Source organism: Lonchura striata, chromosome 1 (assembly GCF_046129695.1).
Source record: "Lonchura striata isolate bLonStr1 chromosome 1, bLonStr1.mat, whole genome shotgun sequence".
NCBI classification, from domain to species: domain Eukaryota; kingdom Metazoa; phylum Chordata; class Aves; order Passeriformes; family Estrildidae; genus Lonchura; species Lonchura striata.
The window spans coordinates 104,930,947-104,948,250 of NC_134603.1; the positions used below are offsets into that span (position 1 = coordinate 104,930,947).

At 39.8% G+C, this 17,304-nt stretch overlaps 1 protein-coding gene across 6 annotated transcripts in view; it reads left to right on the forward strand.

The window, feature by feature from the left end:
- Positions 1–17,304, forward strand: part of HECW1 (HECT, C2 and WW domain containing E3 ubiquitin protein ligase 1) — a 254,314-nt gene that overhangs the window by 213,552 nt on the left and 23,458 nt on the right. For all 6 annotated transcript variants that reach the window (XM_021531969.3, XM_021531967.3, XM_021531973.3 and 3 more), the window contains 3 exons: positions 120–240; positions 1,661–1,774; positions 4,512–4,664. In XM_021531969.3, coding sequence (XP_021387644.2) covers positions 120–240; positions 1,661–1,774; positions 4,512–4,664 — 388 coding nt within the window. The remainder of the gene's footprint in view (positions 1–119; positions 241–1,660; positions 1,775–4,511; positions 4,665–17,304) is intronic.

A 17,304-nucleotide genomic window follows, 5' to 3' on the forward strand; every position in this document is an offset into this window, starting at 1 on the left:
ATACCTGCAAAAAGTTCCTAACACATTTATTAACCAGTTCTGTGTGGAAACATCAGCTGCATGATTTGGCAGAATGTCAAGCCCCTTACACCTTGGGATGCTGTTTATTTTCCCTCCAGGGCTGCAGCGAGCAAGTGCAAGAGCACCTTCTCCATACAGGAGGGACTTTGAAGCCAAGCTCCGCAATTTCTATCGAAAACTTGAAGCCAAAGGGTATGGGCAAGGTCCAGGGAAAATTAAGTAAGTATTAAAATCACTCAGTCTAACGGGACATAGCTTTGTCTTTTGTCATTCATTATCCATGAAGATGGGGATAGGGAGTGTAAAACACCCTGAAGATTGCATTTTTTACATAACCATCAGGGAAAGATAAGATCTTCATATACCCTGCAAAAAGGGTGACCTTCAAGAGGATTTTGTGTGGAAGTTTTACTTAAAGATTTGTATTCTCTTATACTCTCATTTCTTGACTATTTAAGAGGTATATTCATATTCCTACCTATAATTTGCCTGTAGGAGGATTATCCTTCCAGACAAACACCCACCAGATATTAACAATAGGTATATCATTGTAATGGTGGGATGAATCCAAAATATTTGGATCTACATAACAGTAGATATGTATAACTCAGGATTACCAGTGTAACTCAGGACCAGAACATGATTCTATAGAACTTAGTCTCTACATTCAGGTTTAACTTTCCATAGTTCTTTGTGTTGATAGCCTTCCTGGATTTGAACTGGAGAGATTTCTGCCAGTCTTCATGTATTTGGTGTTCTCTCTTATTTGATTGTGGAGTTTCTTTCCATACATCTTGTTAGCTGGGTTTTGAGTCTGTACCAACTTGTGCTCAATCTAGTTATCCAACTTTGCCAAAGGCTGTGGGCTGTTTCTAAGGTATTCCCTGGGCATCTGGTTGAATTTATGCTTCAGGCTGGCTTCCTACCAAAGGACATCTGTTGTGGAAAAAATGAAAGTATGAAGCCAAGCAATTTATTCCAGGCAAATGTCATCAGCAAAATGATCTTACAGAGCTGAGGAGAGTCCTAGCTGGTGGTTACCCTTTTTGGTGTCCTACTAAATGGGTCCAAGGCACTCACAAAATATATTTTAGAAGGTCTGTTTTAAAATGTTAATGAACATGTGAGCAAGAAGGGTTTCTTTTACAGATGGTGTGTAAAAGTACTATTCATTAAGTTGTTGTAGAGATTAGTAAGGGAATGAAAGATGTGTTGTATAAACAGAGGCTGATAACTCCCTTTACTTCCCCTGCTACAGAAGCAGTATGTCTGTGGACATTCACTGGATTAAATCCAGGAAATGTCTGGGGCCAATTTCTGAAAGCTGTGACTTCGTATACACAGCAAACTCACAACCCCCTCTACCATATAAAATTGTACATATGGGCTGTTGCAGAAAGTCTTAGCAGCAGAGCAGCACTTTGGACCTAATCATGCCATTGTGAGGGAATTCACCTTCAAGGCACATAGAAAAGCCAGTGGAAACCCATAATGGACAAGTAGCACAGGCACCAGCAGATGCCATTTTATTAAGTTCTCTTGGAGCGAATGTCTCTCTTTACAGCTGTTGTTTACCTGCAGCCTCACAAGCTCACACAAGACTCAATCATCCGATCTTTATTTCCGCCGCCCTTTGCAGGTTAATTATACGGCGTGACCACTTGCTGGAAGGCACCTTCAACCAGGTAATGGCGTATTCACGCAAGGAGCTCCAGCGGAACAAACTCTACGTCACGTTTGTCGGCGAGGAAGGGTAGGGAACCACAGAATGCTCTCAGTTCTGAATTAGCTGTTATGTTGCAAAACACCAAGTTGACTAAGGCTGAGCCTCTCTTCTTATGTAATGTTTATTTGGTTTTGTTTTACCTCTGAGTAAGTGATTCATCTTAATCAACTTAAAACATTTGTCAAAAATAACAATAACAACAATGCTTCATTTTCCTGGAACACCTTCCATCTAGATGTCTCAAAGTGACAGTTTAAGTGGTTAAATCTATTGTCATCTTGTTTGCCATAGATATTTTGACAGGCTGGAAGGGAAAACTCAACTACAGGCCAATATTTATACACTGAATCAGTCTCAGGCCTATAGTTAGAGACCAGACCTTTTTCCAGTTTGTTACTCTAACTCTTCACAATGGATCTGGTTTTGCTTTAAAAATTTTTGCTTTACATGCCAGCTAATGATCATTTGTTATCCATGTGTGGATTTCTTGTTTCCATCTTAACTGAGAAACATTAATGCTGTTTAGTCTTTAAAATTTAATTCATACAGTTGGAATCAGAAAGCAATAGAAGTTTCTTGAGAAGGCCTTTCTCAGGAAGCTTCCTACAACTCTTACAATCCATGAGCCATTCTTGTATGATGAAATCCAACCTCTGACCTTTTGCTTTCAAATGTAAGCACAACTTTTCAAAGCCACCCTGGCTCACATCAAGAGCTATGTTGTAATGGAGGCTTAATCCACACACTTTTATAATGGAAAGACCATTATGTGCATATTTCCAGTGTGCCATATTACAAAGGCATGAAATTGTATTTCAGTAGCTTTGCATGTAAAGTCTCTTCTTTTCAAAAACCATGTGTGTAGGATTTAAATTACAAAGGTATCAGACAGTACCTGAGGCAACTCTCAACATGTCCAGCAACTGCTGACACTCTCAGCTCTGAGGCGTCATGGCAAGTGAAGGGCTTCTGTCCCTTGTCTCAGGACAGGTTACGTCCAGTGGGAAACAGAAGTAACAAAGAGAGTTACTCAGTGACCTCAGTATCAGGGTTTTTTTCACTCTTACTTTTTATTCTCTATGGATTCAATATTGTGTAACAGAGGTCATCTTTCACAGCTGATCTTGCCTCTGGCCTGCAAGTAAAGCATAAACATGTAGCACACTTCAGTTTAAGTTTTTGGAATAGCATTTTGGAATGCTAATACTGGCCAAAGTCATATTGTTTTCTGTGTGGCACGGTGTCCTCAGGAGAAATTACAAACCAGCTTCATGTGCAAATTCATTCATTCTTCACTGATTTATTTACATCTGAAGATACATTCCTCTAGGGTTTCTGCTGCTTAATGCTAATATGCATTCTGCTGGAAGGACTCCAAGATGCCAATTCCCTACCGAAGAGTTGATGCTGTATGGCCACGTGATGCTGTATGGGCACAGCTTCCCACAGTTCAAAGGAAAAGGCCATTGAAAATGAACTGTAAAGGCTTTATGATGAGTTAGTGTGTTGGCCAGAAATGCAATAACTAGTCTCCTGTTGGAGGTTTTGAACACAGACATGTCTTGTTTGTAGCTCTTTACTCCAGCCATTATCAGGCTTAACCCAGTACTTTGATGTCCAGACCTGGTCCATGGCACTAGTGGGTCATGGGGGCTTGTTACCATCCCCTTTTACGGTTGTTTTCGTGTCATTACATGATGCTAGAGCTAAAGCTCCTCAAAGAGAGAAGTACTGAATCTCCAGATATAAAACACAGGAGGATGGGCCCATCTGCCCTTTCCCTTCTTTCTAGTTGCACAAATCAATGATTCAACCCCTGTCACTTATGCTTCTATAACTTCATAATACAGACCATTCTGATCCAGTTGCAAAAGTTTCTACTTGCTTTACAATTGTTAAGTAGAAGGAATAGTGTCCACCTCAGAAAATCTTTTGGCACACATGATATATGACTACAGATAATTTCTTCATATTGCTACATGTAGGTTTATTTTAGATTGAGAAAACCTACTCACCGTTATTAGAGAATGATCTGTTTTTAATAAATCCACCACAGTTTTCATTTAATGCATTCAGGAAAAAATTTTAGTCTCGTTCTCCTTTTGTTTTCCAAGTTGAGCATAAAAAATTCAAGGGAAAAAAAGAGGCTCTCTGTGGAGCAAATTCATACAACAGCAAAGCTCAATTTAAAGTGTACCACATGAAAATAACAGAAAAGTGGAAGGGCTTGGATGGACCAAGCTAGGAATCACCATTCTGCCATAAGAGATACAATTCTGCTGGGACTTGGTCTTGTTCAGCATGAACCCTTATGGTTTCTGTAGCTAAAAAAGTATCATTGCAGTTAGATTTGAGTACATCTCATTGCAGGAAGGTCAGAGCAATTTCTGCTTTAGGCCAGGCTTTCTGGTCTGTGAACCCAAATGTTTACAGGAGATTCAAACCCACTCACTAGAAAGCTACCCATCTGCTTGTAGCCTTGTACCTCCAGTTTGCTAAGCTTTTGGGACAAAGGAAAGTAAACTACTTAAGGCATGTGTCCCAGTTACAATTCCTCCCAGATCAGCCTGGATATTGGTGAAATTTTGGCATTTCAACTTGTTCAGGACTTGGAATCAAGTTTTGAGAGGAGAGATAAATCATCTTAGAAACACTGGACTGCACAGGCCTCTGTACTAAGACAGCAGCCAATGTAGGCAAACCCAGAAAATCCACTCAAATGGTAAGCAGCCTAATTTTATCTTTTCCACATTTTTCTTTCCAGGTTGGACTACAGTGGCCCCTCCCGAGAATTCTTTTTCCTTCTGTCTCAGGAGCTCTTCAATCCCTATTATGGGCTGTTTGAGTATTCAGCCAATGACACTTACACTGTACAGATCAGCCCCATGTCTGCCTTTGTTGAAAATCACCTGGAATGGTAAGAACATTTTATGCAGAACTTAACAATTGCTTCAGAGCAATCAAAAAATGGAAAAGCAAAACAAAAGCTCCCAGTTTAGAATGGAGTGCATAAAAATATTGCTAAATCTGGGAAGAGGTGGGGGAAGTAGGTTGTGAAAAGGAAGAGATGAACTAAACATAAATACAAGAGCAAGCTCTGAAAAAGCAGTTGTGATGAAGTACTACTATTAAAATATCCTGCTGGTATTACTTGGAACTTGATGTTTGTGAACTTCTGTGTGAATATAAAAAGGGTAGGGAGAAGAGCTTTGCTTAATGCAGTCTTCATCTCCTTGGTCCCTTTCTAAGAAGAGCCGTGACCTTTCTATACATCACAAAACATTGTACTTGGAACCTGTATAGTGTTCTCTGGGAGCAACATTGCTGCTCTGTTCCTACCACAGGCCTTAAAAAAGGCCCAGTGAAAGCAGTTTCCCTTTTATTCCTTGACAGAGTGTCCCTGCTTGTCTGGGGCAAGGCCAGAAGTGTGAGCAGATATTTTAGCTTACTAAGTATGTGTGCAAACAGACAAATTTCTGGTCTTGTTTCTTTATCAGAAATTCTGAAAGCATATTGCGATGTCCTCATTTTCTCTTTCTGCCTCCAGATCTGTCTGTCTTTGGGAGTTGTTTTCACTTTGGTAGTTTCAGATGTGGTTAAGTGAAGCATAGGCTGCGAGCCCTGGGCATCGCTTGGTCCCTTGTGGGATTTCATTGGGTCAAAGAAATGCTGCCACATGGGTTTGTTCCTATGATGGTTTTCTTTGTCAATCTTATTGGCTCCTCTGAGAGATACTTTTTTTTTTAATGGGAGGCAGTTACAACCCCTTTTAAATTGCAAATTGTACATGTTCTTCTATTCTTGTGAGCAGATCCTCTTTTGCTTGGCTTCCAGCAGTCAGGAGATGAAGGACAGTTGTACTGTCACCTCTGTTAAAGTTGCCAGGGGAAAAAGGGATGTTGCTTGGGACTGGCATGGTTTCTAAATTGTTGGAATTTTTTTGTACTATCATTTCTAGCAGTGGAGCTAACAATGATCCTTGCTCTAGAGTGTTTCTCTACTGACATTAGCAGGAAGAGAGCAGCTTAATTCTTACAGCTTGTTCACCTCCTACTGCAATCTTGTTCATTAGACATTATGTGATGCCTTTGTAGTTTTCAAGAAGAAATAAAGTCCTATGTCCTATCTTAGCAGTCAGCATGGATAAACTTCTGATTTAGGAGGCTGTTGTTTCTGGAGATATATTCTGACTTCCAGGCAGAGGACCAACTAGGCAGGTGCAAACCCATGATTGTTTTTCTGCCACATTGTGACAAAGCTGAACCCAGACTCCAATGTCCAGAGATGGTGTTGCCATGTTATCTCAGCAGCAGGTGAAACATGCCCTTGCTCTTACGTGTCATAAACACTGTTCTTGCAAAGTGTTGCAATTTTCTCAAGTGATAAATTCTACTGTAAAACATACATGCTGTGTTTGATGCTTTCATTTTGTCCTTCTGTGCCTTGGGAGATTTCAGCATGAAAGAGTCAGGTTTTTAAAGGTGTCCTGGGCTACAGTACAGCAGAAAGACACCTAATAATGACTTTCCTATAGCAGTTAGCCTTTAACTCAAAAATCAGCAGCAGTTAGACACGTAGGCTGTTTCTCCAACTGCACATATCAATCCAGCTTCTTGCATGCAGAATGTTATTTGGCCTTCAGACATTTTTGTTTTCATATTTTTAAGAAAGATAAATTTGGCCTCTTGGCCTGCAGAAGGAAATAAATGCTATGAATGAAAAGGGTTGCACATGCAGTATAGTAAATAGGGCAAGATTGCAGAACCCAAGGCAAAAATCCAGTCAGTGCTTGGAAATACTTCTTGAACCTGTTATGGAAATAATTGCCTGAGACCAGAAGTTTATAATTAGCCTGATAGGTTTCATGATTGGCTTGTAGATATCTAGACATTCTAAATGTTTTTATACTGCGTAACTGATCTCAGCTATTCATGTGTAACCTTAGAGTCCTGTGTTCAGAAATCTGTGCAGCCAGCAAAGATAGGAATTGGACCAATCTTCTTGAAACTGAGTTCAGTTCTCCTATTAAGGCTTTGCAAGCTAACTTCTGCTAGGTCACTGTACTAACCGCCTTGTCACTGTTTGTTCCTGAGGAATGAGGTTTTCTGATGTTCCCAGGCTTTGTTCATTCTCATCAAAGTTAGAGCTAGAACTTCTGTTTCTCAGATTTACTTGTTGATAAGATTTCAGAAGAGCCTCCTCCCTATAACATGCCAGAAATAGATATCACTTTCCTGATCTCAAATCTGTTATGAAGCACCAGCTAACACAGATGAATCAGTTTGAGAGTTCCAGGGTCAAAAATAATTAATATTCATAGTCTTTTTAAAGCTTGAAGTCTGATGTCAGTCATGAAAACCACACAACTACAGTTGGTTTGGATTTGCAGATTTCTTCAACTGTATGCTTTTTGGTGCTGTGGGGCTTTTTATTTATGTGAAATCTACCCTTGGCATGTTTTTCTCCATAGTACTTCTGCAAGACCTCTCCAGACACAGATATATTAAGAAACAGAGCTACCAAAAATTGTGCTCAAAATTATTTTACATTTTCTCTTTCTTAAGCGAACAGTGGTAAATTTGAGATAAATATAACAAAATTAAAAGATGTGAAGTTTTATTCATATTTGCAAAATGGAGAAATACACTGCTATTTTTCCCCAGCCTAAAAGTTACAGTTCTGCCCCTTTTAGTGGCTTATTTCATGCTTTGCTCTTTGTACAAACAGCATTCTGAGTCCAAAATGAGCACATCAAAGCACAGACTAGTTGTATATATGCCAAGTTAAGAAAGAGACATAATAACTGGAAAATATTTCTCATTTATGGAGAAACTGAGATTTAACACCTTTCCTGCAAGCTTCCATTGAATAAGAATTTTTTCCTTCAGTTAACATATGTGCATACTGAACACACCAAATATAAGATATCACACATTTTTAAAGTTACAATATTTTAAATCCCCCTATATCTGAAAGGACAGATACAACTCCCTAGACCAAAGAAGTTTGATGATACATATTTTTATCTATGCTATAGAATGTACCTGAAGCTGATAGCCAGAAAAGCTGCTTTTAATCCATGCCAGTAATAAGCTGTTGTGTCCGATCTAGGTAAATGTGTCTAGCTTTTTGCCTAGATATTTGAAAACATCTTCTGAAATACACCCCCACTTGGAGGTACTTTGTCCTTTTCCACAAAAGTGGGCAAAATGTGGAACCAAAGAAAAAAATGTGAAAACAAGCCCAATCTCTGCATAAAAGGGCAAATGGCCTAGACAGAAAAAAATCATTCGCAGACATTCATTTGGAGATCTGAGGGATCTTAACTTGAAATATCTTTTTTCTGTATTTTCATTGTGAATTAGTGACAGCATGGGTTTTTGTAATAGTAAGCATTTGTGGACCTTGCTGTGACATTTATGCAGCCAGAGAGCAGCACCCCAGTGCTACAGTTATCTTAGAGGTATTTACAGCCTGCTAATCATACTTAGCATTTTGTATCCATCTCAGAGAAGCCCTGTTGTGTTTTGCTTGTTTTTCTTTATATGAAAATTGATGCATTTGTTTAGCAGAACCTTATTAAAAAGTTGAAGTCCTGTGAGTAAAATGTTTTTGTTCAGAATCCTACTAAAGACCACAGACATGATACACTCTGACCCAATGCTTGGGTCACCAGAAGTTATAGATGATTGCTGGCCACGTTGTCCTAATGAACTCTACTAACTTGATGCTCATTTAGAACTGCCTTGGGGCAAGACTCTCTTCATTCATTTCCCATAATTAATTTTCTTTCTTCTCTCCAGTCCCCCTTCTCATATTCTAGTCTGTGCCACTGAGCAGAGTCAGACATGACTTGCATGTATTTCTGCATCTCATTCTGCAGGCAGATGGAAGCCTGGTGCACCCACTCTCCATGCAGACAAGATCTTGCTTTCCTTGTGCTCCAAGTCAGCTGACATGGTCACTGCAACTGGTTGAGCTGAGCAAATACATGCTGGCTCCCATCAGGGCTGATTGCTTCAGGCATGGCACTGCCTGTGTTGGTTTTACGTGCTCTGGCACATGGGCAAAGGCAGCTCCCTTTGCCTACCCGGTGCTGTGGGGGCATAGCCCCAGCCAACCTCTGAGCAGCCTTTTTATTTATTTTGTGTGAATGAGAAACCACATAACCAGTACTATCCATCTCTAGCGTGCCAGAGAATGCAGGGTGTTGTTTTTTCCTTTTTTTTTAACTGAGAATGTTGCAACTTTAGCTGTCTTTTCTGCTTAGAGAGCTTGGTTGGGTTTTTTTACCCCAATTTCCTTAAGAGTTGTGCCTTGTGCAATTGCCCTGCCTATCCATCAGACAGATTCCTAGTCAGTTTGAGACCTGTCTGACAGGAAGGCAAATATCTTGAAGATAATAATTTCCTAAAAGCTTTGTGAAACTTGTGTCTGTGTAAAGGACGGATCCACGGAAGAGTGGCTCAGAGAGGAGGGGGGAGAGCTCATCAGGGATCTGTGTTGTCCGTCCCCACAGCTGGCCAGGCAGCATGAGTGAGCTGACAGGTCCATCACAGGCACAGGCTGCAAACCAGCCACATCATCTTTCTCAGTAGTTTGGGGATGTGAGGCAGAGCTGTGCAAGCTCTGGGGAGACAGAAGGGAGAAACTGGAGATACTCCAAAGTCTGGGAAGTGCTAGCAGAAATGTGTAGGAGGAACTGGGAGCTACTGCAGTGAGCTAATGTAGGGCCATCAGAGGCAGATCTATAGGAAACAAACCTCCATTAATCCTTCTACACAGAGATTGACTTATTTCAATTAAAGTGTTTTTAAAGAAAGTAACAAATTGCCTTATGACCTAATGGGTTGTATTCTGATGTGGAGCAGCTTGTGGGATGGATTTAGGCACACTCTGGGGCTCTTTATAGGAATAGTGGAGAAATGTAGTCACAGTATCTAAGCAGGAGGTCTGGAAACAGCCATTACTCCTCTCCACTGACTGAAGGGAGCTCTTGGGAATATGTGGTCTGAATTACTCATGAATCTCTGACTTTTCAGCTGTTGTGTCAGGCAATATGGCCCAATACCTGTTTAGTCAGGGAGTCAGAAACACTGAGTTTGGTTTTGGGCTTAAAAGGGTCACTTGTGTGGGTCTACATTTGGGGGAGGAATTAATTTAGGAGACCAATTTTGCAGCCGTCTTGAAAGGACCTGTTTATGCTAAACACTGAAAAATCATCCTCTTAAAAATCAGATAAAGCACCCTAGAGTGAGGCATCAAGCTACATCCAGTTGTTTTTGAAATTAGATGATTGCCTGTTTGCCTCAGTTTCCATCTGAAGAGATTTCCTAGTATGTAATCAACTTGAATTCCGTTTGATGTACAGTGCTGCTCAGAACTGCTTTGAAATTCTCAGATGAAAGGCACCACAGAAAACCAAAGCATTTAATGTTATGTTAGACTATAAATTTTAATTACTAGCAATATCTTATTTTAAATAAATTATGTTTGCATGAGAAATTTTCAAGCAGTATTGTAAATCTTCTGGACAAGAATGATATTAAAATAAATGTGCAGCTGAAATAATTTATAAGACTTTTCACTGTGTGAAAAGGGTATGTTACTGAAATGCCTTCTTGCTGCTGTACTGTGATCTCTCTCAATGCCTCCTGTACTTAAGTAAACTTTGATTTTCCTATTAAGTTTGATGTATGACTGTATCACATAGAGCCTGCCTCAACAGCTGGTTAATTATTTATTAAGGGTCAGGAGGCATTGGAAGATTAAAGGCAAACCAAAACTGAAGGAGAAAAAAAAATCTTCCTAACTGAGCTTGTACAGCAACCATTTTTTCTTTAAAAAAGGTTCTGCTTTATATTTACCTTATTCTTGACTTTCTGTCTCTTACGAGAGAATTTTTTTTCCAAGCTCTTTTGAGGATCAGAATGGTTTTGCTATATGAGTTGAAAGAGGAGATGTCTCTCACAGTCTCTACCCCTTTTCCCTTCCCTTCCCTTCCCTTCCCTTCCCTTCCCTTCCCTTCCCTTCCCTTCCCTTCCCTTCCCTTCCCTTCCCTTCCCTTCTCATAGTCTCTCTAGCACTTCTTCCAAATTAAAGTTTGGTTTGAGGGAAAGACGGCTGTTCTGTTTTGTTCTGTATTTACAAAAGTCATACTTATGTGTTTTTCCCTTGCTTAGGGCCATTTAGTCTCTTGCAACACTGCAGATTAAATCTGCCCATAGTTGGGAGGCTTCACATGAAAATCTCTGTAGTGTCTGCACCTTGCATGTGGCAGAGGAGAAAAGGGTAAAATCCATGCTGTCCCCAAGCACGTGGGCCTGCAGGGAAGCAGCAGGATGGGCAGTGATTGTCTGTGTATTGGTAGTGCTGAAAAATTCCCCAGGGAGTGATGAATGTTGTCATATCTCCTGTTCCAGCCACACTGGAATGGCAAGGCTGAGCTGTCACTATGAAGTATTGCTCAGTCATCATTCCCCTCCTCACTTCTCACTGCATTTTATTTAGACTTCAGTAAGGTAAAGAAAATTCAGCTAGAACAGGTGCAGGAATTCCCAAGATACCCTTAATTTCTAAGTAACACAATTCATACATCAAAAGAAAGACTGCTTGTAGAGCAATATTGTTTTCAGTAAATCACCCAACTTCGTTTTGGGTATTTTTGAGTACCAAAGGCATTTCTGTTTCTGTAGGCCTCTCCCTGGGATTTTTTTGAAAGTTAGAAGTTTCATTTGTTTGCTGAAAATTATTCTTGGTTTTGTATGTTACCTTAGTGTTACACTGAATTCCAGAAAAGGGGAATAGTAAAGATTTAATTTTATCTGATATGCATGTTTTTAAAGGGAGAAAAATACTATTTGTCAGTGTGCCCCAACTTGGAATAGGAACATTTTTGATAATCTCAATAAAGTTATGGAGGATGAGAAAAATCCTAACCTGTTCACTCTCTATGAGAAAAGTTCATGTGATAGCAAGAATACAGAAGTATACATTCAGTATGTTGTGGATCATTGAAGGAAGCTTTTTACACTGTGACTTATGACTTCCATTCCAGAAAATGGTAGACTAGAAAATGGAATTATTTAATGGTGTTGGAAAGAATTGTAAAGAAAAGTAAAAAAATTTCTTAGGGTTCAGAACACAAATGCAAAGGTTCTGCTATTCTGTGGATTCCCAGAAGAGGATCAGAGTGGTCAGTTTGCAGTGGTATTAATAAAAGTTGGAAGTATTCAATGGTTTGCAAAACAAGACCTATAATAAACTGCCAAGCAATTAATAGCATATCTGAATATCAGCACACAGATTTCTGACTTTACTCAATTGAATTGATCCTCATCCTGAGAGCCAGGGATTGTTAGCCAAGTTGCAGCACAATGCAAACCCAAGTGTGTGGCTTCTGGACAGAGGTGGTAAGTCCAGAGGGCTCTGCACTGCCCATGGGCTGTTTGCAGTTACCTCAAGGATATCTCATCACATGGGATAAACATTCCTGGGTGCTTACCAGGACTTTATGATGAACAGTCTCTCTCATGCTTAAATACCCCAGACAGGCTGGAAAGGATGTGCCTCCTTTGAGAATAAGTCAGTTATTGTGGCTGCAGTGTTTGTAGTTAGCCATTGAAGGAAAATATGCAGTCATTCAGCTTGTTGTTTTTATTACCCTCTTGTCTGGCAGATGACTACATCTGTAGATTCCCCTGTAACTTGACTAGTTTGTTTCAACACTTTGCAAAGTGTCCACCAACAACTCTTCCAAAGTCTTTGAGAAATCAAAGTCTCTGATGAAAATGTTCTTTTGCTTGTTTGAAATAAAACAACTCATAAGCATCAGACTGAACTGATCTACAAGGAACTGATGATAAATTGATGATAAACTATATACATATAAAATGCCAAATAAACTAAACAACTAAAATGGAACAGGGACTCAGAGGACTGTGATTCCACTGCTGTCTCTATCACTTGTTTTCTGGATAAGTTCAGATAAGTTATTTTACTTTTGTATTTAAGTTTTGTCAGTTTTCACGTGAAATATTGGCACTGATCTCCTCTGGAAGCTGATCTCTCTGCTTTGAGATTTGCCAGTCAGCAATGAAGTCTAGGATCTGAGAATCACACAGTGTAGAGGTTTGTTGTCTGCTAGCCAGTAATTCATACCTCAGTCTGTATCTTCTCTGTAGCTGCTGGGCAGAGGAGTGTTTGCCAAGAGTCTCCCAGGCCAGTGTTGTCTTATCCTTTGTACCAGCAGGAGCAGCTAAAGGCAACCTGGTTGCTGATGGAGGTTAGTATGCTCATGCTGCTGTGTTCTGGCAGGGGTTTTCCCAGAGGAGGATGACTGTACATCATGGTCACGAGGCTAAGATGGCTCTGCAAGCAGAGATGGCCACTTCAGCACTTGCCACAGTCCTCCTTTCCTCCTCCAAAACCTTGCATTCATGGAACTTGTTACTGGTAGAATAATACCTAGCACAGATTTCTTTTTCCAGAGAGACCATGTTGATTTTTTTAATCTCCTTACTAGTTTAAAAGCAGACCTGGAAATCAGCTCTCCATTTCCCATGTGTCTCTGGTGTTCAGACAGCCCATGGTACCAAGGCTGGCATGCCTGCAATGGTTCCATGCAGAGGAATTTCTGTGCCTGCAGTAAGAACTTCTGGCAAAGTTCAGCTGAAGTGCAAGAAGCCAGTGCCAGCCACTCCAGTGTGGGGCTTCCTGACTTGGCTGCAGTGCTGAGCAAATGCAGCTGCAACCCTTGTTCCATGTGAGCATTTATCTGGAGCTACTGTGTGGAGGAAAGGAACTGTTTGGTAGATTGTGTTGAAGAGAAACCCAAGGAGATTTTATTAATTTCCCTTATCTACATTATCTTTGCATCTCATTTTTCTGGATATGACAGAATAGCCTGGAGCTTTTGCCATAAATTCATGCTTTCTTCTCCATGATACAATTAGTCTTTTAACCTTTTCTGCCAGTTCTTCTGTGGTGGATATATCCAGGATATAAGAAAGATTAAAAGACATTTTGAGTGAACAAATGGCTAGGTTAGGGATAAGGAAAAGGCTTGAAGGATCTGATTAGGTTAAATAAAGAAGCAATAAGGTTTGGATTATCTCTTTGTTTTTCAGTTTCTGGTAATTTAGGCTTCAGGAATAGTTTGAGGTTTAGTTGCTAATTTAGGATGCATGAGCTCCAGAGATTTAGGACATGGATAGCTCACATTTCCATCACATGTAAGCAATAGCTCTTTTTCATGTGGTTACTCCTTGTTACTGAGAAAAAGAAACGTGTTCTATTTGCAGATAGATCCAGAAAATAGACATAGGACTTACTGAAGTGCCAGTATTGTACTGACCTTTTGCAGCAGAAAATATATGCACAAATTAGCAATAAAACGAGAGACTGGCTCACATAAAGTTACTCATCATATGAAACTCCAGTGGACACAAAAAGTAAAAATATCTAAAGAAAGGCTTGTTTGCATCTAAAGAAAATTATCTGTTCAGGATTTGAAATTTAAAGGAATTTTATTTGTACCAAGTTGCTTTTCTTTCTGAAAATCATTTTTCATCCTTTTTATTTTATTGTTTAATTTCAGTTCTTGGGTGATGCACCTATATTTCCCACCCTCTCTGAGCATTCTCTTTGTATTTTATGACACTGCACGAGCAGCAGGTCTGCTGGACTGTTCCACTTTAGAGTAGGGGCTACTTAGAAGAGGCTAATGTCTTTTTAAGTGAGTGTAACAAATTTCCTTGAAAATATCAATTAAACTCCTAAGTTTTATAGGCATAATAAGCAGACAGAATTATCAAAGAGAGGGTCATGGAATATGCTTCTTGATCTTTTGATGTCTGAATGAAATGCCTTGGCTCTGAGTAGAATGTATCCTCTTTTAAATCCCAGTCACATTTGCTGGGGCAGCAGGAATCAATCCCTGTAGATTCTTAACTACTTAAAGTTCATCAGTTTCTAGACTGGAAATCTGCACACACAGTTGCTCCATGTCAGTAGTCCTAAATGTTTTCTTTAAATTTTAATTGAAAAATTGATTGAAAAATGAAGCTTACCTGACAGAATTTTCTGTGGTTTGACAGTGAGAAAGTATAGTTTCCCCTTACAAACTCAGTAACTGTCTGGAAACCTGGAATGAATTTTGACCATATATGAGATAAGATCCATTTCAGTATTTATAACATAATGCACAAGAGGTAAAACCAAAACCTAGTTGGGGTGAGTCATTACCATTCCTTCAAAAGAAGCATGTAGGGATCTAAACTAAGTTCTCATGTGGGATGCCAGTGTGGTTAGATACCAGAGTCAGTGCAGCATTGGGAGATGCTGTGCAAATGTGACCCAACTCTGTATCTTGGTCTCCCTTAGCTCTCAGTCTCTCTGAGGATCCTTTGTATTAGAGATGGATATAAGAAAAGAAGATGAGCCAACAGTACTCCTGTTACTCCTTACACTGGAATTCTCCTCTATGACTAATTTAGGAGTTATTTTACCTTTTCTCTTTAATGTGCTGAGACTTCATGAACTTCTGTCTCCAGCCTTCGTAAGAGCCATTCCTTTCATATTATTGACACATGAGGTCATCAGATTCCTGAACTGCAGAGGCATGATGCTGGAATGCCACAGCGTCCACCTCTGAACCTGCAGACACAAGGAGTACATTTGTCATGAGGCCAAATGATGGTGGCAAAGAGGAGTCTGCAGAGTTTGCAGATGCAAGTCAGATAAAAAGAACACATGAGCTGTCCCAGCCTGCATGGCTCAACCTTCCTGACAAAAGAATGTCAAGAACATAATGTCATCCCATTAGTCCCTTCAAATGTTCTTTCATTTGAGTGAGCAGGGGTTAAATATGCACACCAAATTAAAGAAAGGCATTTGTTAATGAAGGCTGATAGATAGAGGTGTGGATTTGATCCACTGACAAGGTTTTGTAGAGGTGACCTGATCTTCTGCTAGATCACTTCTCTGTAGTATAAAAGGATGTGTACTACCAACATGTAGACACAGATCTCTGGAGTGTATGCCTGACACACTGCCAATATTGCTTAAATTCATAATGTATGAGTCCAGGCAGAGTCCTTGTAACCATCTCACTGGTCAATTCTTTTTGCAAAATACACATTCTTAAAACTTTCATTCATTGGTTCTTTGCTTATAAAGTGCTAGTGCTGGTGATAATACTAAAATTCAAAAATCATAGACTCAGTACATTTTCCTCTGCATGTTGTGTCCCCCCCTCAAATCAAAAGATTGCAAATCACAACATTTTAGGCTATAAGAATTGATTTTTGGTTCCTTTAATCAGCAGTTTCTGGCCTTCAGGTTGTTCACGAGTGTCTTCATAACAATGGCAATTTTAACAGTGTTTTAAAACAAGCTGTACCATAACCTTTTGAGTCCATGATGCTCAGTTTCCTACAAATTTTTGTTTCATGACTGAATGCTCTAATAAAGATACATATTCAAGGTGAAGTGTTTCCCATGATTGTGCCTTTCTAAATATTTTCCTCTTGTTAGAGTCTCTGCTGTCTAATGATGATCAAGATTAGATCCAGTCTCTCCCACTGTGAAAGGAATAATAGGCCCTCCAGGTGCATCCACCTGACAAATATAATTTGTCCTCAGAAGAGCTGCCAAGGACAGAAACCCTGGACCACAGGGTAGCCTCATTTGTTCAGCTTGTCTTTCAGGTGGCCAAAAGGTTGTCTGCATCAATAACAGTCAGGAGTTTTAAAACTGGTGCAACAGAATGTGTACATTTTACTTACAGAAAGCAAGTCTTGTGAAATGAAAGTGACATTTTCAAATTTGATGTGAACCATGCTATATTTATGTCTCTCAAGCCCTACTTTGAATATTTTTTCACAAGCTACTGCATCAAGAAGGGCACACTTAAATGCAGCTGATGTGTTTGAGTGATATAAGGTTTTCAGGATTTTCAATTATTTTAATCCTCTTTTCAGGATTTGAAGGTTCTTATACCATACCTAATTTAGCCCACAAGGCATGGTTCCCAAAGCATTTCCAGTAGAATGATAAAGACTGTTCTTGCTTTGTACACATAGATTACAATCTTTTCAAGGTACATCATTATCCATCCAAATCCAAGGAAAAACTGCTGTATAAAGTAGAGGTCCACTCATTGAACCAGTTAAGAGAGAGTCCTGTACCAAAGGGTCATTGTGGGTCCTGCCTTACTCTGGTGCTGTGTGATAAGGACCAGAGTACATTAAATCTCCTGTGACTCAGCTGCAGTCGGAGGAAAATGTATTGCCTAGTTGCTCCTACAGCATATGGATTTGTCTCTCCCTGACACAGTTATGCAGTAAGTATTCACAGAATCCTATCATGGGGAGTGAGCCTGTTACTTTGCAACGAGCTCTTGTGGCTGCTTCAGGGGCACCTGAAGCCTCCAGAAGGAAAAGGAATTAACAGGGTGCAGTGGAAATTTCTGCAAATGGGTCAAAGAGTACTGCTGTTAAAAACCAGAAAGCAGGTGCACACAATGTCCTTTTTGAGTGGACGAGCAGTGTCAATAG